General features: G+C 50.5%; 1 protein-coding gene across 2 annotated transcripts in view; it reads right to left on the minus strand.

Moving 5' to 3' along the window:
• The window catches only part of Syne3 (spectrin repeat containing nuclear envelope family member 3), a 79,791-nt gene that overhangs the window by 23,786 nt on the left and 30,576 nt on the right, over positions 1 to 25,429 (minus strand). Inside the window, exons 2-8 of one of the 2 annotated variants that reach the window (XM_050151557.1) lie at positions 20,858 to 21,015; positions 14,992 to 15,164; positions 13,725 to 14,034; positions 8,824 to 8,985; positions 6,595 to 6,942; positions 4,112 to 4,245; positions 2,807 to 2,981 (exon numbers count right to left, since the gene is read on the minus strand). In XM_050151557.1, the coding sequence (XP_050007514.1) occupies positions 2,807 to 2,981; positions 4,112 to 4,245; positions 6,595 to 6,942; positions 8,824 to 8,985; positions 13,725 to 14,034; positions 14,992 to 15,164; positions 20,858 to 21,001 (1,446 nt within the window). In that variant the 5' untranslated portion in view covers positions 21,002 to 21,015. Of the gene's footprint in view, positions 1 to 2,806; positions 2,982 to 4,111; positions 4,246 to 6,594; positions 6,943 to 8,823; positions 8,986 to 13,724; positions 14,035 to 14,991; positions 15,165 to 20,857; positions 21,016 to 25,429 lie in introns of those variants that run through there. The other variant, XM_050151558.1, reaches the window with a different exon arrangement.

The following is a 25,429-nucleotide window of genomic DNA, read 5'->3' on the forward strand; positions in this document are numbered from 1 at the left end:
TTCTACCAAGCCTCACCCATCTCATTGCCAAAAGCCACGTAGCAAAACTCATCACCTTTCCTGTCTGGGAAACCCTGCCCCCCCATCATCACCACCACCTGCTATGACACTCTGTCCCTGCATCATGACCACCACCAGCTATGACACCCTGTCCCCCCCCCCCTTCAACATCAGCACCATCAGCTATGGCACCCTGTCCTCCCCCATTATCACCACCACCAGCTATGACGCCCTGTCCCCCCATCACCACCACCAGCTATGACACCCTGTCCCCCCATCACCACCACCAGCTATGGCATCCTGCCCCCCCCCATCACCACCACCAGCTCTGAAAGAGCAATCAGTGCTCTTAACGTCTGAGCCATCTCTCCAGCCCTAGACTTTCTTTTTTTTTTTTTTTTTTTTTTAAAGACAAGGTTTTACTCCATAGCCCAGGCTGGCCTGCAGATTACTACATAGCTTAGGCTGGTCTTGAACTCACAGTGATCCTCCTGCCTCTGTCTCTAAAAGGCTGGAATTACAAACATGAACCATAGCATCACAGTCCACAGCTACATGACATGATCCTAAATGCACAAAAATTACAAATTACTTAGAATTTCTATCACATGGAATGGTATGAATGGATTTTATCAAATAAAAGGACAGGTTTGGGACGTTCTGACCTTAAACTGAGGTTTGTAGTACATACAAATTTCATTTGAGATCACTTCATAAATGCTCATGAGGTTCACCTAAAAAAGGTGACCATCAGAGGTTGGAGACAGGACTCAGCCACCCCTCCAGAGGACCTGGGTTTGATTTCCAGCACCTACATAACGTCTGACAAGTGCCTGCAATTCTCCTTCAGGGAGATCTGATGCCCTCTTCTAACCTCTGTGGGTACCAGGCACACAGTGGTGCATAGGCACACACACAGGCAAAACATACACACACACACACACACACACACACAAATAAAATAAAAAATTTAGAAAGATAACCACCAGAGCCTCAGAGATAGCACAGTGGTTGAGAAAGTATACAACAATTGCAGAGGACCTGGGTTCAATTCCCAGCACCCACCTTAACTCCAGATTCAGGTGGACGTGTTGCCCTGGCCTCCTAGGGAACCTGTGCTCACAGCACATACCCACACAAGGGCATACACATAATCAAATCTATTTTCAACTTTAAAAAAAAAAAAGATGACCAGCATCCTTCAGTGCCTACGCATGGGAGGAAGGATCATGTCCTGCTGTCAGTACCATGGAGCTGGGCTTGGTGGCACACTTCTTTAATCTTAGCATCTGGAGGGCAGAGCAAGTGGATCTCTGAGTTAATGGCCAGCCTGATCTACACAGTAAGCTCTAGGCTAGACAGGCATACAAAGGGAGACCCAGTCTCAAAAACTAAATAAAATAAATAATTAGGGAGAAATTGAAGTTGGTGAGATGGCTCAACATTGAGGCACTTACTTAACAAGCCTGAGGACCCGAGTTTGAATCCCGAAAAACCCAAACAAATGCTGGATGGGAGTGGTGGCCCAGATGTAATTTCAGCTTCTGAGGGCAGAGGTGGTAGCGGATTTTTAAAGCAAGCTAGCTAGCAAGGCTAACCACACCAGTGAGCTCTGGGTTCAGCGAATAAGGTGAAAGGTCAATCGAGTGATTCCCAACATGGACCTTGGGTTCACACATGTGCATGCCCCAAACTGCAGGCTGAGCAGTGTTCTCCAGGGGAAGCAAGATCAACCCTGAGTAAAGATTCTCCCAGCAACACCCAGGAGGCTAGAATGGTGAGGGGGGAACTGTTCTGATGTGTTGATGATGGTCCTGTGTCTTATGGGATGGTGGGTACTTTTCCCAGCAATCTTTACATTTTTCTCGGGAATGTAGGTACGATTTTATAAGCAGAATAAAAACATATACAATGCGGCTGGCACCTGGCACCTTTTCATGCCTCTGTCTGCTCTGTGTGTTTGAGAATCCCTGGACATAGGAGCATCTCGTGGACTGAGCTCAGTGGTCTCACAAAGCAGGGTTTATGAGCCAATCAAAGCCCCAGTGTTGAAGGACCCCGGCGGATGCTGCCAAATGCTCTCCCTGTAACTATTTCCCTCCAAACAGCCAACGTTTGTTTTGTGCTCAACTGAAGGCACAGAATTGTTAGTGTTACTGGTACAGCCAATCATGACAATTTCACCATCTTCAACCAGACACTGGGGTAAAGGGTGGTCATGTGACCTGACCAACCAATGAAATGAAAGATTCCCAGGAAGGCTTTACTTCCTTGTTGGCAGTGAAAGTGATGATGGATGGAGGGACTCCTTGGGCTCCGGTGCAGTTCCCATCAGTAATGAATACTACTTGCTCCTTGGCAGCTAAGTGGAGGCCAGAAAGGGACATGCTTTGGAGCTAGCAGAGCCTGTGTTCCAGATGACACTGTTGAGCCATTGAATTGGCCTGATCACATCTGTATTTGAAGTTTCCACTGGTCAGGCTATCACTGAAGACACAGTGAAGGCAATGACGCTGGCAGAATTAATACTCTGCCTATGGTAGAGTCCCCAAGGGAGACAAAATTGTGGTTTCGAGAAGATCCATGAAAAGTCACACTAGGCTTTGGCTCTTCTACCTGAGGACTAAGGATGACATCTGTCCCTGAGAACAAGTGATGGCCCTTCCTGTACACTTGGCACTTGGCTGACACAGAGCAGTGAGTGGGACTCAGGTGTCTCGAGGACCCCGGTGTGCACTTGCCCCCGGGAGAGTAGCTGAGATGCCACCCCTTAGGCCAGCAGTCTCCCCAGCCCCACACTGGTTACCTCAATCTGGGGTAAAAAGGTGTGGATGGAGGGCAGGTCCGGCAGGCTGGTGGTGATGTCCAGGAGCCTCTGGGCCAGGGCCTGCCACAGCTGCAGGTCACCGAGGGGCCGCTGGAACCGCTGCCACAGCTCTGCCCTGGTCGCGTGGTGGAGCCTGGCGTTCTTTCCCTTCATACTGCCAGGGCAGCACAGGGCACAGATCCAGAGAGAAGAGAGTGAGATCAGCTCAGGGTAAGGCCTCTGCCCAGGCTGCCAGGGCAGGCAATGCCCTCCTTACACACGGGCTGCACTGAGTGTGTATGGACACACGCATAGGCCATAGGGGAGAACTGATAACCGCTGAGACAGAACGGCAGTGACCATGGGCCTGGAGTCTTCCTGAGCACAGACCCTTGGCTCCTTCGGGCCTGTAAGTGCTCAAGGAAATGAGATATGTTAGTATCCTCTGGTTCTGTAGTATCTGAAAATCTGGGAGTCTAGAGTAAGGTCTAGCAGCTGTGGCTTGTGTGCCTTAGCTGTCAATTCCTCTGAAGAATTAGCAACACAGTGCCCTTTACACTGCTCCAAGAACATTCATGATTCCAACACCCTTCACACTGCTCCCGGGAACATTCATGATTCCTGACCTAGCTCTGCTTCAGCATCCAGCACTATCCCAATTTTACAGATGTGAGATTTAGGAACAGCTGTGGGAAAGAGACACAGCAGATGAAGTTCCTCTGTCCAACTGAAGGAATTCCCCATAACCAGGCAGGGGTATAAGATGTACTATGGGGTGCTATTGGGATGGCTGAGCTATTTTTAGGATGCCTTCTGAACAAAAATAGGTGAGTGTCCCAATGTGCAATGCTCTCTTCTGCAGTGGGAGGCCATGGCCCTGCTCTTTGCTGAGCCTGACTGTTTCCACAGGCAGAGAGGTAAGTAGAGGCAGTGTTGAAGATACGTTCAGCATGGTCAGAGGCAGAGGAGTGGTGTTCACTTACATAGCAGCTCTCCCTATGACCCCACATGGCGAAACCCTCCCAACAGTCAGTCACTTAAGACCCAGCAGAGGTGGGCCTTTGATCCCCCTCTTCCCCCAGCCATGAAAAGCAAAGCTCATGCCTCTTGCTGGGAGTCAAATGCAAGAATGAGGAGAGGGCAGATTCTCTGCAGAGTGGAGACTGGCCATCCCCAGACAGCCCATCTTACACACACACACACACACACACACACACACACACACACACACACACGGTGCCAAGTATCCAGCACCCTTAGCCCCGCCCACCCTCAGTCCTGCCTGCCCTCTGCCTCCCTGGGTACCTTTGATATTCCTGAATGGCAGCCACCACACTGTCAGAGAGCGACTGTAGGTCAGGGAAGGCGACAAGCTCCTTCAGTTGAGTTTGTAGTCGGTCTACACGGGGCTTCTCTGAAGCCAGTGAAGCCCGGGTCCCCTGCAAGACATGACAACCAGGCACTGGTGAGGCCCCTTGGGGAATGACAGTGTGTGTGCAGAGGCTGAGTGGAGGCCGGGGACTGGCCAGGCTGGAGGAGCTGGTCACCAAGGACATGAACTGGGGGGATCTCACCCTTAGGCTCAGCCCCTGCTCACTTCCCTATAACAGCCCGGTTACACATGATGTCATCTTCCTCACAGTGACACTGTGACAAATGCCAGCTTCATTCTACTCTAGCTGTTCCCATTGAATACAGGCTTTCCCATTGGTTCTGGGATTTTTTTTTAATTTTAATTTTTTCCCCACTCCCTCCCCTCCTTCTATTCTCTCCACCTTCCCTCCCCCAACCCCATCAACTCCCCAGAGAGACCAAGGCACATTGTTCCTAGGAAGGAACAAGACTCTCCCCACTATATCCAGGGTGAGCAAGATATCCATTCAAAGAGAATGGGTTCCAAGAACTTTAAGTCTTTGAAGAAAGAAATTGAAGAAGATACCAGAAAATGGAAAGATCTCCCATGCTTAGATAGGTAGGATAAACATAATAAAAATGGCAATCCTACCAAAAGCAATCAATAGATTCAATGCAATCCTCATCAAAATCCCAACACAATTCTTCACAGACCTTGAAAGAACAATGCTCAACTTCATATAGAAAAAAACAAAAAACCAAGGATAGCCAAAACAATCCTGTACAATAAAGGAACTTCTGAAGGAATCACCATCCTTGACATCAAGCTCTATTACAGAGCTATAGTAATGAAAACAGCTTGGTATTGGCATAAAAACAGGCAGATTGGCCAATGAATTGAATCGAAGACCTGGATATTAATCCACACACCTATGAACACCTGATTTTTTACAAAGAAGCTAAAATTATACTGTGGAAAAAAGAAAGCATCTTCAACAAAATGGTGCTGGCATAACTAAATGCCAACATGTAGAAGAATGCCATTATATCCAATATCTATCCCCATGCACAAAGACCTCAATGTAAATCCGACCACACTGGTTCTGGGATATCTTAAACTGCAGTTCAATCTTGGCACTAACAAAAAGGATGATGATGAAGAACAAAGCTCCAATGAGAGGTATTTAGAGAATGTAGACCATTGGGGAAAGGAGAGGAACCTGCCTGAACCAGGGCAGCCTGGTCCCACAATCCCCACTCTCAACCACTGTAGCACGCTGCAACTCAGAATGAAGCGAGTGACCCTTGAGGATGCAGTGGTCCCCTGTGTAGAAAGATACATTGTGATCTGTCTTGTAGGGAGGCTGGGTGAAAAAGCTCCCAAATGCATAAAGGTAGACGAGGACACCTTAGCACCTTAGCGCTGTGGTGGAGCAGAAGAGAGATTGGAGTGACTTTTATTTTTTTTTAAGATAGTTCCTTTGACGCCCACCCACTTAAGGGGTTAGGGAAGGAACCTGGAGTCTCAGTCAAGCTAGGTAAGTTCTACCGCTGAGCCTCAGCACTGGCTTTGGACAGGTCCTTCAAATGCATCACGATATGAACGATAAAGTAAGGATTGGGGATCTTTAGCTAAAACCTGTCTGCAAGTCACACTTCCTGTGGTTTGAATGGTGCTGGCAGCAGTGCTGTGAGCTTTGTGGAGGGGGCAGGTAAGGGATGGTCCTTAGGTCTTTGGAGGTGTGCCACTGAAGGGATCCATAGGGCCTGCTTATCAGCTGGCTGGCCCTGCTTTCTGGCTTAAGAGGTGAACAGTTTACTCTGCCATAGACTCTCACCATGACTTGCTGTCCCCACCAGAGGTCCAAAGAAAGGCAACCAATAGATCTCAAATGGCACCTCCAGAACATGTGCCACGACAAACCTTTGTTCCTCATAGGTCGGTTGCCTCTGCTGTTTTGTTACAGTAACATGGAAGTGACTAAGACTTCCTAAGTAGGTAGGAGCCCACACTGCCTTCCCGAAATGGGTGTCCTTGCTCGCTCTTCCCAGACCCTGTCCTGTGCTTTTCTCTCATCATTTCTCCACTGCTAATCTCGCTGCTCCCTGGCCACAACATCCATCCCTCATCCCAGTGCTGAGTAAGGAAAGGACTTCAAAGCCCAAGTCTGGGTGTCCTATGTTCCTTGGGTCTTAATTAGTAACCAACTTACTGTGTTCCTTTAGGGATTGCAAGGAGAAAAACATTTCAGACATCCATTTCTTTGTCTGGAAAACGGAAATTAACACTTGCCTCCCTAATGACTCTTTCAGGGAACTCAGGTGCCAAAGGATAACACGCTCACACCAGAGAGCATGCATAAAGCCGATTACGATTCTCCATCACAGAGTGACCCCAAGTGGCAACCTGAGGTCCACTGTACCCCTGAACTTACCGAGAACAGCCTCCAGTGGGCCACCAACTCATCCTCTGTGGCTGTCCTCACCGTGGGCTCCAAGCCCTCATGGGCCAACCTCTGAAGACTTTTCTTGAACTCTCCCAGGTCTGCCTCCAGCTGCAGGATCTGCTGCCCACAGGCCCCCTTGGACTGGAGCAGGCCTTGCAGTCTCCCTTCCTCCTCCTTCCAGAGGACTCTCAGCTTCTCCAGGACTTCTCGCATCTCCTCCAGCTCCCCCGAGATCTTCTCTGCACCCAAAGGAGAGGTGTTCCGAATGACACCCTCGGCCTGCTCCTCCAACCTGTCCAGAGACTCCTCACCCTTAGGGAAATCCTTGGCGATATCCTGTCCAGGGTGATGGGGAGACAGCAGGAAAGCAAAGGTTAGCTGTGCTCTCAGGGCAGCCTGGGGATCACGCCAAGGGTGACTGTCTGCTCTAGGTAACGTGGACTTGTGGGATGTGAACTGTTCCCCGTCTCCCCATTGAACACTGGATGTCTCTGTCGGGTGTGCCTGTCTTCAGCACTGTCTGGCATTTGCTAATGCTTCTTTAAAACAAATCAACTTGAAGCCATCAGCAAAATATGCCGTGGGGCCACAGGAAATGAAGGGACACCGAGCCTCACTGCACGCATGTGTGCCAATACCTATTTGGATTTCAGTTGCATGTCTATCTGTATTGCTGTATCTTATAGATACATGAGAAATGTGTATGTGGCTGATGTAGCCCAGGTTGGCCTCAATATATACCTAAAAATAACTTTAAATTTATGATACTCAGAGTTCCCAGGTGCCGGCATTACAGGTATGTATAGCCATGCCTGTTTCTTGTTTGTTTCTTAGTTGGTTGGTTTTTGGTTTTGGTTTTGGTTATAGTTTTTCGAGACAGGGCTTCTCATTGTAGCCCTGGCTGTTTCAGAACACACTCTGTAGACCAGAGTGGCACTGAGTTCACAGAGATCCACCTGCCTCTGCTTCCTGAGTGCTGGGATTAAATGTATGCACCACCACTACCCAGCTCCATGCCTGGTTTTTGTTTCTGTATTATGAACGGTATTGGCTTTCCCCTTTACAACAGTGATTCAAGTTTTCTTTTCTCTCCCTTTTTAGTAAACAGGCTCTGATTATAAACATGTTCTCATCTTTATAGTTATCTTTCCCAGGCTGGCTTCCAAGTTTCCATGCTCCCACCTTAAGCCCCCAAGCATCAGGCTGATGGCTGTGCACCTCCACCTGGCTCTTAGGTTTTCTTTCTCAATGTTCACCAACTTCTTCAAAGGCCAGTTGACTTTAATATAAATTAACACACCAAGCACATAGTGCAGGGAAAGCTGAGAAGCGGCTCTTGAATTGCTGAAGATAACTTGCTGTCTGGTCCAAAGGGAACTGCAGTTCCCCAGACTCCAACAGGCAGTGCAAACATCACGCAATGAGCTCAGCCTGGACCACAGCCCCTTACAGCCTGGCATCCTCACCATCCTCAGCTCCTGCTATCTCACTATGCGCTTTCTATTCTCCATCCCCTGCTGGTCTCCCCCTCTTGCAGACAGCCATGGCCGTGTTCAGTCCACTTCTTTCTCTCCCTGTCGTGGACACTACCAGATGCCCCTGGCTATTCTCATTCTCAACAATCATACCATAGAGGAGTCAAGTCAACAGTTTCTTCACTGTACATCTTGTGCATACGTCTAGGGCAAAACCCTTGCATACACTCTCTAGATGCAGGATCTAGAGGCTTCCTGCCGGCCATGCAGTGTGAAAGGTGACACGGACCCACTTCTCCTGACCCTGCCCACCCAAAGCTCTTCATTGTGGCATGACTGGCAGTTGAGTGAGATGATTCTCCACTGTGGTGCTGCTCTGTCTACTGTAGTATAGTTGCAGCCCAGGCCTCCATTTTTGGGAGCCAGGGGCAGCACCCTCTTAGACTGGTACTGAATAAAAATGGCTCCTGACTTGCCATGCACCCTGCACTGAGACCCATGAGTCTAGACCCGGCTCCTGGAATCCTATGTGTTCAAGCGTCCCATCTGTCAGCCACTACCCCAAATGTTTCGTACTGGGTCCCCCGGCACTCTTCCCAGGAGTCTGTGCTGTGGGCTGCGGGCGTCTGTGTCTGGTGTGAAAACTAATATTATCCCCATTTGTAACTTGTAGGGTCTCCCTCAGCCAGGGCTCGAGATGCCCTAGTGGGGACATTGTCCTGGTTGGGTCACAGTAGCGTACCTGCAGCGCAGAGAGACGAAGCTCCGTAGTCAGCTGGCAGTTTCGCCCCAGGCAGCTGTGCACTTTCTCCACCACCGCCTTCAACCACAGCTGGAACTCGTTCGCATCCTCCCGGTACTGCTCATGCTCCTGGGCCACCTGGGTCAGGAGGTCCACCCTGTGCTGCAGGAAGAATTGCCTGCCATGAGGGTCCCCAGCCTGGCTAGGAGCCCATTGCTCTGGAGTCCCATACATGCCAGCACCTGGCCTGGCAACCCTACAGCTGGCATTCCATCCTGCCATGTCCAGGGAACGCCACTTGACTAGGGCATGGGAGTAACACCGACGACAGTACCGACCACAGAACGCTGCCCTTCTGAGACCTTACCCTCACCTTCGCCTTCACCCTTGCTCGTTGCGGGCATTGCTAAGAAAGTCCCATGCCAACTCTGGAAACTCCCCTGCCCATCCGTAAGGGGCTCTCAATTGTATCCCAATTGACAGACAAAGACATCGAGGACCAGAGAGTGATATGCCCAAGGCCACCCAGCTAGGACAGTCAGAGATGTGGAGGGTCCAGGCTGTGCAAGGAAGGTGTAAAACCTAGAGAGGAAGCCATAAAGAACATCAGTAGCAGGCAGCATCCTCCCATGGTTTCCACTTCAGCTCCTGCCCTGACTTCCCTGGATGATGGACACTGACCTGGAAGAGTAAGCCAAATGGACGTTCTCCTTCATTAGGAAGCTTTTGATTAGAGTTTATGTCACGGCAATAGAGGGGCAAAGGACAATAGGAGGGGCTTGCAGAGAAAGTCGAGGAAAGGATTGGGGGACTATTCACCACACCACCTTGTGTGTGGGGCACCCATAAACCATAACCTTGGCCATAGAACTATGGGTATTAAATGGGTCACCCTCCTGAAAAGGTGCATCCTGGAGTCAGGAGGGCCTAGGACTCTCACAGGGCCCAAGCTGAGATCCAGACAGCAACCATGGCACTAACTACACTCTCCATCTTCACATAGGGATGGGGGGGACCCCAGACTGTTTCTATCAAGCCAAAGGCTTGTGGCTTTGCCTGTCATGTGACTTCTACTGCCATACTCACTCAGGAGCTACCTGCACTGTACCACATAAGCAGCCAGACAGTGGGGAAAATAAGCCCTGTTCCTATGAAACCTTCTGTTATGAAGCCTAGAACTTGAACTTCCGGTCATTTCTGTATGTCATGAAATGGCTTTGAAATTCTCCCTGTCCATTTAAATACCTAAGAGCTGCTCTTAGCCCAGTGCCAAGCAGCCCTACGAGAAACCAGACAGTGCAGCAGCCGAAGGTTGGTGATCTCAGCTCCTTGCTGTGGAAAAGGCCATGTCTAAGGAAGGCCCAGAGCCCAGGGGAAGCTGAGTCTCAAGTCCTCCACTACGGAGAGCAAGCAGGTAGGTTTGAAAACCTTCCCCCGCAGTCTGTGCACGGTTCCCCTCCTTTGAGACACTGTTTACCAACACTGCTTAATAACTCATTAAACCTCAGCAGTAACTACAGCAAGCAGAAGAAAATCTCCCCATTTTAGAGCTGGGATATCCAAGGCTTGGGATCAGGTTACTTAGGAGAGAGCTGAGAATCTCAAGATAAGGGGTCACCTGCAACCCAAAACAGAGCCTTGGCAGGGACCACTGCCTTCACAGATCCGTCTTCAACTTTCAGGAAGTGGGTGGAGCCTCTTCAGTTCCCTCGATGGGCCCCAATTCCTGTGATTTGCACACTTGGCTCCTCCAATCCCAGGAAAGCCTCATGGATAAGTCACAGCGGGTTACTAGGGACTTCAGAGGCTAATGCTGAAGGTGACGGATGAGGGTTGGAAGGGACCCCCCCATAAATGAACTGTGTATAGCACTGCCCGTGTGAATAATGAGGTGCTGGCACCCAGAAAAGTCCAGAGTAAATAAAAGTCCGTGTGATGAGGAGCAGGCGCTGGCAAGGAGTGGCAGCAGGCAGGAATCCAGACTAGCTGAGTGCCAGGCACAGCCATTTCAAAGCCAGCTCAACAGGGGGAGGGTGACAGGGTAAGGAGCGGCTGAGGGCTCCGCCTTCTCATTAAACCAAACAATTAAACCATCTGCAGCAAGCAGAGTTATCAGCCATGTCAAAACCCGAGCAATTAACAGGGTGGCTTGGATTTATGTCCCCAACAAAGGACTGCAGAAAGTCTAGGACCCATGGCCTGATGCCAGGCAACCCTTCTCAGAGGCGGAAGAGGGAGGATGTTGCTGTTTGCCACTCGGAAGCAATGTTTCAAATCAAACAAGGAAGACACTCCTGGCACCAGCTGGCCTGCCTGCACTTCCCTTTTGATGCCTGGGGAAGACAGAAGCCGTTGCTCACCTCTGGACTGGGCCTACAAGCTTTGCAGGGGTAGTCCCTGAAGCCAAAGGGGGTGGTCCTATCCTCACCCGTATCAGAGGCTCACCGCCTCACATGTGGGACATCTATTAAAAACAGACTGGGGTTGTCGAGGCGGGTCAGCAAGATGCACAGCCAGGATGTACAAGGTAGAAAGAGAGAAGGCTGGAGAGGCAGCTCAGTAGTTCTGTGCGCCTGCTGCTCTTACACAGGATCCAAGTTTGCTTCCCACCACCCAAGTTAGGTAGCTCACAAGTGCCTGTAATTTCGATTTCATAAGATCCAACACCCTCTTTCACCTTACAAGAACACACACACACACACACACACACACACACACACATCTGAGTGTGATGTCACAAGGGCCTCTGTGTTTTCCCAAGCCAGATGGTTACTTAAACAGTCCTCTAACTCCTCTGGGGTTCAAGAAGAGAGAACCAATGGTTCACAGGCTTCATCCAGCAGTCAAAAGGTGAAATAACTTACTTCTGCAGAATCCACTCCCCTCCCGCCCTAACACCTCATTTCTATGTTGGGGTCAACCTACAGCTGTACCAGAAAGGCTCCCTGCTTCCCACCAACCTTGCTGGTCCCATCATGGAGGTCTCGTGCCCCTACGCCCAGCTCCTCCGGGAATATCAAATCCCTTCTGTGCTAATGCTCAGAAGCAACCACACCCCAACCTACCCCCTCAACCCTACCGATGGACTCTGGTGTGGCGACTGCCCCGGGATGTATGTCTACCTTGGGAATCAAGAACTTCTGGCTCTTTCTATTGGGTCAGTGGTACCTGGCCTTTGGACATGGAAACCAGCATACTGGCTTATTATAGAAACTCTTCCCATAAATTGTGGGCATGAGAACCCCAAAAGACCCCAGCACTGAGGACAAGAGTATACCCTCCCACAGCACCAGTAGGAATGTGGGAAAGAGAGACACATTCTTTGGAACTGCAGACACAGAAAGGGAGACTTCTCTGCAGAAGGACACCGTGACCACCAGCCTGAAGCACATAGCGCACCCAGGTCTTGGTTGCTGGGTCTGGGGCTCTTCCCTCAGGCTGTAAGAGGAATAATGACTTTCAAGCCCAAAGGAGCAGAGACCCTGCAGAGAGACAGAGCCCTAGAGAGCTGCCCTCATTCCCCACCACTGTGGGACCATGCATACACTTCTACAAATACAAAGCAAGAAGGAAGCAGTTGCCTAAAATAAGTAAATAAATAGGCAACAAGCAAAGCCAGCCATCTTGCAGAACATGGAACAAAGAGCCTATGGCATCAATTGGGCTCAGCATTTAGTTTTTAAAAACACTCACAGCTGGGCATGATGGTGCACACCCTTCATCCCAGTACTTAGAAGGCAAGTAGGGTTGGAGGCCAGCCTGGTCTACAGAGTGAGTTCCAGGCCAGCCAGAGCTACACAGTGATACCCTGTCTCCAAAACAAATCAATAAGCACACTCACTTCAGGAACCACCAAGCAAGCATGGTGACAGAGAAACAGGGACCATGAAGGTCAATTCCCAGGGCACCTGGCTGGAGCAAACACAGAGATCTGCTAGGGTAGGTTCAGCCATGGGGATGGGTGCCACGCCCTGATGGAACAGGCTCAGTAGGAAATCACAGAGGAACAAGGAAGCCCATCCGCCCATAGGAGACACAGTGGCACCAAGTGCCCACCCCTGCAGCTTCCACTGTTCAACATTTATGCTTAATAACAGCAAGAACTTAACCCCACTGCAGAAAAGGGACATTTTTATAAAGGAAAGGAACAGGTAGACATACTAACAACCAATTAAGAAAAACAGAATTTCTAAAAGGTAATCATTTAACATAGTAACTCAGTGAACCATTGCCAAAACGTGGCCAGGATGAGGCAAGAGGATGGGCAGGATTGGGGTATGAGCAAGAATACTAGTAGATGGGCTTAAAGATGAAGGGGAAGAAGGGAAGGGGGGGGAGGGAGGGTAGGAAGGATGGAGGATGAAGGGAAGCACAATCCTTCACTTTGTAGCGTATTTACTAAGCATCCACACATGTATGAAGCCCTAAGCAAGTCTGGGCATGGGGACAACGGGAGGAAGGATAGGTGGATGGGTAGGTACAAGGTTGGTCGATGGATAACTGGGTGCTGGATGGGTGAGCAAGTGGACGGATACAGACAGTGAGTAGGTGGTGGGCAGGAAAATAGATGGACACGATTACTACATGAGAGGATGTCTTGATGGGGGACAGATGGGTGGGGTGGATGGCTAAGTGGTTGAAGAGACAAACAGACGAGTTAGTTAGGGAGCGGTGGGCTGGTGAATGAGGGACAGATGGGTAGGAGAGATAGGAGAGTGGAGACTGATGGACGGAGCGGGTGGTAGGGAGTGAAAGGGAGGCTTGCAGACACACGGAGGAAGGGAGCAGACAGGCCAGGAGGCTGAGTGGGGAGTGGGTGGGGAGATAGACTGATGGAAGATGGATTGGCTGTGAGCGTGCAGAAGAGCGGTGGGTGGGAGACGGAGCCATCCGCGACTTACCTGGGCTCTGGCCTTCACAGCGTCGTACTCAGCCTTCATCTTCTTCTGGGCATCTTCATCCACGCTGGGGTCCCCGATCCTGTTGAACAAGGAGCCCGCCTCCTCCAGCAGCCTGTCCAGCAGCACGGCCTGATTGTCCACATTGTGCAGCAACACCTGGGCGTGGCTCAGCTGCCACTGCTTCTCTTTCAGGCCCAGCTGCAGCTCTACAGGGGGCTCCAGAGCGACCACCATCTTCTGGAACCAGCGGTAGAACTCATCCTGGGCCAGCAGATACTCACTCCAGTGCAGCCACACCCACTCGATGCGACTGTGGAAGAGATGGCCAGGCTGAGAGGCCTGCCCCTGGCCCCTGGGTGAGAGACCCTGCTACAGCCCCCTCCCAGATACTAGGGACTGTGTTAGAGGGACATGAAGGTGCCGCCTCTGCACTGAGTCACACTCCAGATTCTAGACTCTCCTTTCCCATGAGACCTTGCAGTCTGTAAGTAATCTCCCACATGAGGCCAAGCCCAGATTCTATACGTACCCTCAGCCACCCACTGGGGAGATGAAGTTCAGGTGGTCCTGAGCCACCAGTACCCCAAATTCTGTCTCTGAACTCCCACTGCCAGTACACAAATTCTTCGCTCTGCCCACAGTGGTCCCAGGCCCTTAGCATATGCTACCTGGAAGCAATTAGAAGATTTCCCCAGGACTGTGCCTGACCTTAGGCAGCATACAACTATCTGCGAGCCAGTTAGTGGCCACCAAGTAGGGAGAGGGGACTGAGGGCCTGTGTGAATTCTCAGAGCAGCCCCGCCCCTTCATCTGCCCCAGTGCCTGCCTCTCTAATGTGGAGATGGCCCTATCTCTACAGTCAACGTCAAGACATTTGTTTGTGATGTCAGAGAGAAAGATTTACACGAGCTCTGGGTACTGAACTCAGGTCCTCCTACTTGCAAAGCAAGCACTTTAGCCACTGAGCCATCTCCCTAGGCAGGGACAGGCCTTCGTATGTCTGTCATAATGCCGAGGACACATACACAAACCCATTAGGTCTGCTGGCACAAATATTCAAGTTTCTCATGTCCGCCCATTATCACCATTATGCTTGTGTGGTATTAGAAAGAGGCTCTGGCCTGAATCTGAAGAGCACATGCTGTTCCCAGGACCCTCAGCCTGAAGAAGTGTCTCTCTAACAGGGGTCCCATGACAATACGGTACTGGACAAGGAGGGTCACCAGCACCTGAGCATGTAGCGGTGAGGTCCCTTGACCATCCCTACCTGTGGCAGTGAGTCATGTAGGTGACCGTCTCCTCCCACTGGGACTTGATATCCTTCAGCTGGGCCAGGATCTCGGGCTTCTGGCCCTCCTGGCAGGTAGCCAGGAGGGCCTCAGCTGCCCGCAGGACCAGTTCCACCTTCATGCATCCCTCGGGCTCCAGCTGGCAGATTTTCTGTGGGTATGACAGCAGTTTCCCAGCGTTAGACCCAACACCACCGGCACAGGCAAAGGCCCTGCACCAAGAGCTGGGATTTCGAGGCTAGAGTCGCTGCAGCTCAGCTAAAGGCCATATGCTCCTCTGTGTGCCCCTGAGCAAACTGCTAAGGGCTTGGGGAAGGGAGAGGAAGCTCTGGCGGTTAGCCCTGACCTTTCCCACCGGCCACATCCAGCTTCCAACTCAGAGAAAGTTCACTCTCTCCTGGGATACTTTCCACGTCCTGGACCATGGTATGAGTAGGTCAACCTCTCGGACTTTAACTCAGAAGAAAACAAGGCTAGGCATGTGCATCACCATGTGCGTGGCCGTGAGGTGACACCCTCACGTCTGCTGTGAGACTCTGGTCCCCACCCAGTCAAGCTCAAGAGGAGTCAGTCATACTGTTTTGTTCTTCACTGCGAAGTCCTGCTCCCACGGGTGGCAGGAACTCTACAGTCCATTCCTGATGGGTGACTCACTCAGCAACACCACAGAGCCTTGCCCATGTCCGGCCAATCTGGTCTGTCTCTCCCAGGCTGTGCCCTCATCTCTGTCTCTTTAACTTTATTTAGTGTGTGTGTATGTGGGGGGGGGGGGTGTTTTGTGTCTGTGTGTGTGTATGAGTGCAGGTGCATATATGTCATGGTACATATGTAAAGGTCAGAGGATATTTGGGAGGTTCTGTTCTCTCCTACTGTGGGCCCTGGGACTCAGATTCATGTAGCCAGATATGAGGTATCCTGTCAACTTAGCGAAACCTAGACTCATCTGAGGAGGTCTCAATTAAGGCGTCTTCTGGATCAGACTGGCCTGCAGCGATGTGAGTGAAGGCATTGTCCTGATTGTTCATTACTCATTGTGGGTGGCACCATCCCTAAGCAGGTGGGCCTGGGCTGTAAGAGAGAGAGAGAGGCCAAAGAGAGACAGAGACTGAGAGTAAATTGTTCCTCCTTGTTTTTTCCTTCAAGCTTGATGCCCAGCCTCAATTTCCTTCAGTGATGGATTATGACCCGGAAGTAAGTCAAATAATCCCTTTCTACTCCACTTTTGGTTACCATGTTTATCACAGCCATGGAACAAAACTGGAAAACACAGTAAGCCCCTCGACCCTTCCGATAAACCTTGCCAGTCCTGTACCCCATCATCATCTTTCAGGGGTACACCTCCTCACAGATGTCCTGCATCCCTTTTATCCCCTGAGACAGGGTTTCTCTGTGTAGCCCTGGCTGTCCTCCTGGAACTCACTGTGTAGACCAGGCTGACCTCCAACCCAGAGAGATCCACCTGCCTCTGCCTCTTGAGTGCTGGGATTAAGGGTGTGCACCTCCACCACCCGGTGATGCCCCGCATCTTGAATCTCATCCTGCCTTCAGCTGTCTGAGGGTGCGCGTGAGCACAGCAGGCAACGAACCTCAGCTACTGTGGCTATTGTTATTATTCCATCTCACAGACATAAGTCTGACCTCCTGATCAGGTGACAGGACCAATTCCAGAGCCATTGATGGACTCAAGGGTCACTCTAGAGTGACCTTTGCCATGTGACTTCTGCACATCAGACCTATGACAGGCAAGAAGGTAGCAATGTCAACACCAGGGCTGCAGTAAGTCGCACGCTAGTGTGCTACCTGGCCTTCACGGTGCTGGCCATCAATAACTATCCGCTATTATTACATTTTTTGCAGATAATAGAATCTCTTTCTTTTTTTCTCTTTGATTGCCACCTACCTACTTGGCCTAACCTCAAGTTTAGTTGCAATCTTTCTCCGACTCATGTCCTGGGCTGCGTGGTTGTCTCCGCCCCTTCTAAGTGGATGGGGAAGGAAGGGCTCCTGACACTCAAATGCGGCCCTCTCTGACAATGTGTGACGTCAGGCAGATCACATGACTATTCTATGCATCCTTTTCACTTCAATACAGAAACCCCTGCTATGTCCAACTGATGTGGGATTTCCCTCTGTATGCTGTGAACATGTGTTATTACCATTGCTTAATAAAGAAGCTGCTTTGGCCTAAGGCAGGGCAGAATATAGCGAGGCGGGAAATTCAAACAGAGATACAGGGAGAAAGAAGGCGGAGTTGGGGAGATGCCAGCAGCTGCTGAAAGAGTAAGATGCCAGAACATTACCTGTAAGCCACAGGGCACAGGTGGTAATTTATATGTAGAGCTAGCCAGTAAGAGGACTGAGCCATCAGCCAAACCATTTGTAATTAATATTGAGCCTCAGAGTGGTTATTCAGGAACTAGCAGGCAGGAGAGGAACCTCCAGTTACATCCAACCTTCACACTGTTGCTAAGCATATTGACAAAACTGCTACATAATTAGACAGACGCTCCTCCAACACATGTGGACAGTTCCCACCCCTCTTTTCTGCATCATATGATAAACATTAGCCAGGATGTCAACAGTGTATGATGCGGAGACTTCCCACTCCCACATGCTATCAAAGAGTCCCCTCCTGTTTCCCCTGTCTCTCTGAGGGGACCAGGTCAGGTGGAGCGCGGGGAGCATCCTTACAAGAGAGAAGAAGCTTCCTTTGTTCTATGGGGTGGCAAGATATGGTGAGCCACCCTCTCTGGTCCTCCACACAAGGACCTGTGTCCCACTCAGTAACAACCAGCGGTGAGGAAGGCAGCAATACCTCTGTGACCACAGAAGACTGAAGACGCAAGAGCCACTTGCAGAGTGTTCTAGACTGAGCATCCAGCATGCGGGATGCCGCCCACCACCAGGAACAGGATCCTGCAGTATGGCTGGGGATGAATCTTTTGCTGGCCAGAGATCTGATCTGGCTGAGAATAATAACTAGGAGACGCTGTCTCTCGTACCCAGATGTATGAAGGAGTCCTCGCACCTGCAGGATGGATGTGTTTCTCTCTCCAGTTTTACAGTTAAGAATGTTGAGGGCCCACAGACGCCAGGGGCTTTGGGTAGAGACTACAGCAGCCAGGGAGGCTCCTAGGTCCCTGAGTCTCACTGGGCTCTGCTGGCCTCTGCAAACCAAGAGACCCTTTAACTTGGGAGAAGAAGTAAAATTCAGCGTTGCAGGGCACACCCCCTAAGGAACCCGCTCTGCCTGTGAGGTGACCAGGACAAAGCTCTCCTCCCCCAAAGCTAAAGCACCCTACTGGGTGAGCTTGCCTTTGTCCACCTGATCTCCCACGGGAGGGACACAGGCTGGACTTGGAGAGATATGAAAACACCGAGACCCTCCGCTCTTCCCAAGCATGGAATCTTGATGTGTCCTTGAAAGGGCAAAAGAGCTGACAGGTCCCAGAGGAGACAGAACCCTAAGCCACCTCCCTTCCCCAGACCTACAGGCTTGTCCCTACCTGTCACCAAACCAGAAGAGATATTTGCTGTGCCCGAGGCCAGGAGAGGCTGAGAGCCACAGCAGAGAAGGGGGAGGGAGGAACAGAGAAGAAGAATCGGTCCCTGCTTCTGCCATACCCACCCTGCCGTGGCATGGGGGCTTCCCTTCTGTAGCTTTTGCTCAGCCTAAGGACCCTCACCAGCAAGCAGAGATCCCAGGGAGGTTTAGCAAGACAGAAGCGGCAGTGTCACTTGGCTGGGTTGGGGCAGTTGGTGACAAGGATGGGAGCCAATTAGAGGGAGAGAAGGAGGAGGCAGCAAAAGCGAGGACAATCCTAGCCAAAGGCTTCCCTCAACCCAGCCAATACCAGCTGACCATGGGCTAGGCATGGCGCTGGACAGTGTGGCCCATTCTGGGATTTCCGGGCAGGACAGAGGGAAGGCTGCAGACAAGAGAATCCAGACACTGGTGCAAAAGGAACCACCTGGGAGTTCAAAGAAGAACTGGGAAAAATCCAAAAGGGCTTCTTGGAAGAGACAGCACTGATGCCATGCATGGAAATGGTCCATGCACAACTGGCAAGGCAGAGAGGAGAAAGTGGAGAAGCAGGACATAACTCGGGATGCACACACCCAGCTTCTGGAGCTCAGACCGCAGCAAAGGCTGAGGCACTCCTGATAGGGAAGAAGCCTAGAAGCCGGTGAAAGATCTTAGGCTGGGACTCAAGGGTGGGCCCCAGAAGGCTGGAAACCAGAGAGTGAGGAGAACGAGACACAGACATTTTGGGAGAAAATCTGGGAGCCCTGTGACCACAAGTATGGCCTGTGTCCCAGTGTCCTAGCCCATAGCAAGCAGATGGTCCTCCCACTACCAGGGCTGGACTCTTACACACAGACACACATGTACACACATACATGACCTGATCACACAAGCATATGAACACAGACGCGCGCACACACACACCACTCTAGAAAACAGTTCCTCCTATGTCCCTCTTGGCCCTCAATCGCAACCTGCCAGCCTGCCAGCAGGTGCAGGGTTTCACGTGACAGGCAGCTGAGGAAGGGCAGGGGAGGACAGCGGTGCTGATGGACAGCGATGGGCAGGAGGGCACCAGGAAGCCAGTATTCATTTCATATGCTCACTCATGCCAACTGATGGGTTTTCTGAGGAGACGCAGTTCGTGGGCAAAGGCTCATGACAGGAAATAGAGGAGGGCATTGGTTTGGGAGGGGTAACAACAATGGGGGTCTTAGACAGGGAGGATTTCTGGGGTAACAAAGGGGGTTTTAGACAGAGGATTTCTGGGGTAACAAGGGGGGTCTTAGATGGAGGATTTCTGGGGTAACAACATGGGGGGTCTTAGACAGGGAGGATTTCTAACACTGGGTGAGGCTTAGCTTTCCTTTGGTAGACAATGGGAGCCACAGAGAATTTAAGAGGAAACCAACAAAAGGCTCTTGATGGTCAGCCTCAACTGTCATCGTGGCTGCTTTGAGAGCCACCTGGGAGACTAGCAAAGCACACCTCTGAGGGTGTCTGTGAGGGCTCTGACCAAATCAACACATGTGTGCCTGTGTATGGATGCTACATGTGTATCCACAGAGGTTGAAAGAGTTTCTGATCCCCTGGAGCTGGGGTTACAGGCTGTTATAAGCTGCCCAACATGGGTGCTGGGAATTGAACTCAGGTCCTCGGAAAGAATGGCAAGTACCCTTAACTGCTGAGCCATCTCTCCAGACTCCTCCCACTTTTTAAATAATTTATTTTGTCTTTAGTTATGTGTACATGTGTCTGTGTGAGAGTCTGTGTGAGCGCAGGTGCCTACAGAGACCAGAAGACAACAGATCCCCTACAGCTAGAGTACAGGTGGCTGTGGGCTACCCGACAGGAATGCTGGGAAATGAACTCTAAACCTCTGCAAGAGCGGGATAAAACCACGTACTTAGAGCTGAGGCATCTCTCCAGTCTCCAAACAGTGGTTTGTAATTGCTCCCCACTGAGGGTAGAAGTGAGCCAATGCAGGACCAACAGAAGCCTTGGATTTGAGAGGTGGGTGATGGGCAGAGGCAAGCCTGAGCCAACAGGGGTAGGTGACCCTCCTGGATGTGAGGATGCCCACCCTGGTCTGGAAGGAGGGACATCTTGTGACAAGCAACTAGGTCATCTTGTAGAACTTTCTGGAAGATCAGAACCTTGGCCTCTGTCCCAAACTACCTTCTCAGAATGCATATTTAAGCAAAATGACCAGGACATCGAAACACAAGTCAGGGTGTGAACAACTCGATAGTCCCTCAGCTAGAGCAGAAGGGAGGCGGCCAATCCCACAGCACCAGCGAAGCCGGATCACTGCCTACCTCCGTCTCACGCAGCCGTGCTTCCAGGGCCGCTCGGGGCCCCTGTGTGTTGTCATTGAGCTGTAGCTGCTCCTGCACCACCTTCATCCACGCCTGGGCATCCTCCACACTTCTGTCAAAGTCCTCCTGGGGCCGCTGCGTCATGGCACCTGAGAAGACTGGAAAAGAGCACATGAGGTCAGAGTGATGGAGAGACCCCAGGCAGCAGGCACAGCATATCAGTACCCCTATTATTCCCCCCACTTGACACAGCTGTCAATCTTAAAGCGCCCAGAGCTTGAAACGGGCAGGGAGAAAACAGGTATAGCCTCTGCTGGGTGAGCAGTCGGCTGGTGGAGACATTCCCTTGTCACAAAGTTTCCCTGTCCCGTTCTCTAGCTTGGGAGCAAGGTGGCTCCTACCTACATTCTCAGGCCCTCCACAAAAGACTCTCAAAGCTCACAGGCAGAGAAGGTGAAACCCAAAACGAGACTGATTTGAATGAATCCAAAGCTTCAACAGAAAGAACATTGCCTCTGGCATCAGCCGAACCCACAGAAACCCAGAACACTCCTGAAATCAACATGGCAAGATGACTGTGTGGGCTTAGATTGTCCCTACGTCACACCAGCTTGGGACTCCAGCAATTCTTGTTTGTGTCCCTCTGTGGTGATGGGGGGGGGGGTCCTCACAGACACAGACAAGCAGCTGACCCAGCCCGTCTGATAAAGCCCTCCTGTTCCTTAGCAACACCTGCCAGCTGTGGCAAACCGCCCACCCACACCAATCCCCTCTGCTAGGTGGCTCCTAACCTCCTCCTGCATCGTGAACACAAAGCCTCAGAATTTCTCATCCAGTGTTTGTAAAATCCCGTTAAGCGGGGACAAAATGCTTTTTTGCATTCCAGATCTAGGCATCAGCTGACAGTGACTACACCTTGCTTTGGATGAAGGTTATTTACCTCCACATTCCATGGCAAGGGATTGGTTCTGACTTATTTGCCAGTCTCCCATGATGCCTTGCACAGAAAGCCCAAGGTTCCTGGAAGAAGCAGCCCAGAATGGGCACCCACGATAACACAACACCTCCCCACACCGTGTTCTCGTTGTTCTGTTTTATTGAGAATGCTGGGGATGGAACACAGGACTGTGCACCTGCTAAAGAAACTCCTTCCCATGGAGCTATAGCCCAGCCATGCTGCTATTTAAAGTGGCAAAATCCACAGGACATGAGAGTATAAGGTGCCTATAGGGCAGGAAGTAGATAGAGCTCTAAAGAGAGGGGAACAAGAGAGGATGAAAGGCAAGAAGATAAAGTATCTAAAATATCACATACTCTATACCATATATAAAATCTGTCATTATATCACACACATACACACATGTGATGGAAAGAGAAGGGAGACTATTTGGGATGATGAAGGAAACAATGGGGGGTATAAAGAGGATGGGGAGGGAGATGGAGAGGGGAGCAAAGAACAATGATAAATGTGAATGAAAAGGCATATGAACCGTGGATCATGAAATCTATTATTCTATATGCTGACTAAAAAACTTAATAAAAATAAGGCGGCTAATTGAAAGGAAAGCCACCTCCACGCCCAGTCACAGGGACTTGGTGGCATGTTTTATGGTATATGGTATACGTGCACTTGACACTCTACAGACATCCACAGAATCCAAGCATAGAGGGAACTTTTGGAAGTAAACATTGAGGATACAGTACCAAGAACTGAGGCAAGATTTGTATCTGTTTGTATTTAGCAGCTACAACCCTACACCTAACAAGACTGAAACACAGGGAACCAGAGCGATGGCTCAGCCGTTTAGAGCATTGGCTGCTCTGGCAAGAGGACCTGAGTTCAGTTCCCAGCACCCACATGGTAGCTCACAACCACCCATTAGTCCAGCTCCAGGGGTGTCTGGCGCCCTCTTCTGGCCTACACAGGCACTGCATGCACATGCACGGTACACAGATATACATAAGCTGAAAAAAAAAGAAATCTTTAAAAAAAAATCAACACTAAAAAGAAAAAATAAACATCACTCATATAAAAAGGCTAGGGACTCCCCATTACTGAGCCCATGTGACTAAGTTAGAGTTGAGGGTGTGTAGAAGTGGCCCAGCCCCTCAAAGTCCTGACATTTCTTCCATGCAGAGTCATCATGAAGAGAAACCTCAGAAGTTACTTGGCAAAGGACAATATCCATGCCAAGATCACCACTGACAGATTTCCCCCCTTCTCTTATATTTGTTTGTTTGGTTGGCTGGTTTTGAGACAGGGTTTCTTTGTATAGCTTTGGTCCCTGTCCTCCTGGAACTAGCTCTTGTGGACCAGGCTGTCCTCAGACTCAGAGATCCGCCTGCCTCTGCCTCTTGAGTGCTTGGATTAAAGTCGTGCGCCACCACCGCCCAACCCCTTTATTTAATCTTTTTAAACTATATGTGTGTGTGTGTGTGCATGTGAACATGGGTGCCTGCAAGAGGAGCTGGGATTATGGGTGGTTGTGAGCCTCCTGCCAAGGGTGCTGGGAATCAATCTCAGGTCCTCTGCAAGAACCGTGCTTCTAACTGCTGACACATCTCTCTAGTCCATCCTTTCCTTATTTTTGACCTTACAAAATTTTGTGAACATTTTCAGGAAAGAGCAACCATCATTTTATGATTAAAAAAAAAATAAGCAAAACCTTTTCCGAACATGACTGAATCACTCAAAAAGCCTTGGCTGGGAATCTGGCTGGCCTCAATCCCCATGGCACTGGGTGGAGGAATTTGTGGCAGACAAAGAGACACAGACAAAGGCCAGGCTAGCAGTGCGGGGCCAAAGGACATGGGCATGGGTGGGTGGTGCAGAACAGGCCGTATGCTAGGAGTGGCTGCTGCCCATTCAAGGCTCAGCCCCAATCTGTTGTTTTCTTTTAGCGCTGTTTTGAAAATTTTCTAGAAACTTAATACACACCTGCAGCCACTCCCTGTCTCTCAGGGCTTCTTTTGAAGGCGTCTTCATATGTGCTAGCCTAGACATTGGTTCTTTGCAGCTCTGAACGGCTGTCTAGTAGCTGGTCTTGTCTAACTTCCAAGAATTCTGCTTTTATTTTTAAGAAGCCAGGAATGCAGGGACAGAAAATCATCCCCAGCTCCTCAGAGGACAGGAGTCCTTTGACCAGCAGAGCAGTGGGTCTAGTGGAGTTCTTTCAAGGGCTGTGCGGACAGAGCAAAGCATGCCAGCCTGGCGACCCGGTAATGTACCTCTCAGCCGGCAGGGCTCAACCCAGCCTCTGGGGGCACTCACATTGGCTGGTGAGGCTGCCGGTGGAGTTCGGGAGATCGGAACCTCTTGGACAAAGCTGCTCCACCCAGGAATTTAATTAACACAGCACCCAGCCCACCTGGGTAAAGAAATAGACACAGTCCTAGCAGAGGTCAAGAGAGACAGCTGCCCACAGAGCATGTGTGCCTGCGGGAAGGTAAGCTCCTTCCCATGTGCAAAGAATTGAAGGAAACCAGCCATAGGATGACTCAGTTACCAAACATAGAAAATCATATTTGGGAGGGACCCCCCCACACACACACCACGTACACACACACACACACACACACTCTACTCCTATTACTACTACATTAACACAGTATATCACATGACCTAACCATGAATCTGATACCTCCTGCAACTGAAATAATATTGGACATAAACAACACTTGGACACATGTGTGACAGCTGCACCATTAACTAAAAATACACGTGAGAGAATGCCAGGCCCTGTGAATAGCAGGGGTCTTCACTGCTGCCTGTGTGTGCAGAGGAAAGCCAGCTGCTCAGGGTCAAGTTGAGGTAAGGATGGAGTCAGCGTCCCATCTAAGATCACAGGTCTCTGAGTTCTACCCAGGGGCTTCGTCAGTACAAAGACCCTTATGGGACAGCCTGAAGTTTAGCTAATGAGAGGAGACTATCTCTGCAAGCAAGTGTAAGAAGTTGGCAGCTTAAGCCAGGTGGTGGTGGTGCACCCTTTAATCCCAGCACTCGGGAGGCAGGGACAGGTGGATCTCTGTGAGTTCGAGGCCAGTCTGGTCTACAAGAGCTAGTTCCAGAAGAGGCTACAATGCTACAGAGAAACCCTGTCTTGAACCGCCCCCCCCTCCAAAAAAAAAAGAGAGGAGGAGGAGACGACGACGACGACGACGACGACGACGACGACGACGACGACGACGACGACGAAGAAGAAGAAGAAGAAGAAGAAGAAGAAGAAGAAGAAGAAGAAGAAGAAGAAGAAGAAGAAAGCTGAAAAAGCAAACAGCAAACAAAAGGCTGGAGAGATGGCTGAGGGGTTAAGAGCACTTACTGCTCTTGTAAAGAACCCAGGTTTGGTTCCCAGCACCAACTGAGCAGCTAGGAACTTAGCAGTTCATAACTATCTGTAACTAGTTCCAGGGGATCCGATGCTTCGTGTGGTCTCTATGGGCACCAACACAAACACGGTGCACACACAAATGCACATACGTGCAGGACAGGCAGTCACTTGTACACTCTCCTGGTGGTCAACTTGACAATATCTGGAATTAACCAAGACAGGGTAAACCTGTGTTCTGAAGCTG

The sequence above is a fragment of the Alexandromys fortis genome, unplaced genomic scaffold, assembly GCF_014885135.2.
Source record: "Alexandromys fortis isolate MF-2015 unplaced genomic scaffold, M_Fortis_MF-2015_v1.1 scaffold_63, whole genome shotgun sequence".
NCBI lineage: Eukaryota > Metazoa > Chordata > Mammalia > Rodentia > Cricetidae > Alexandromys > Alexandromys fortis.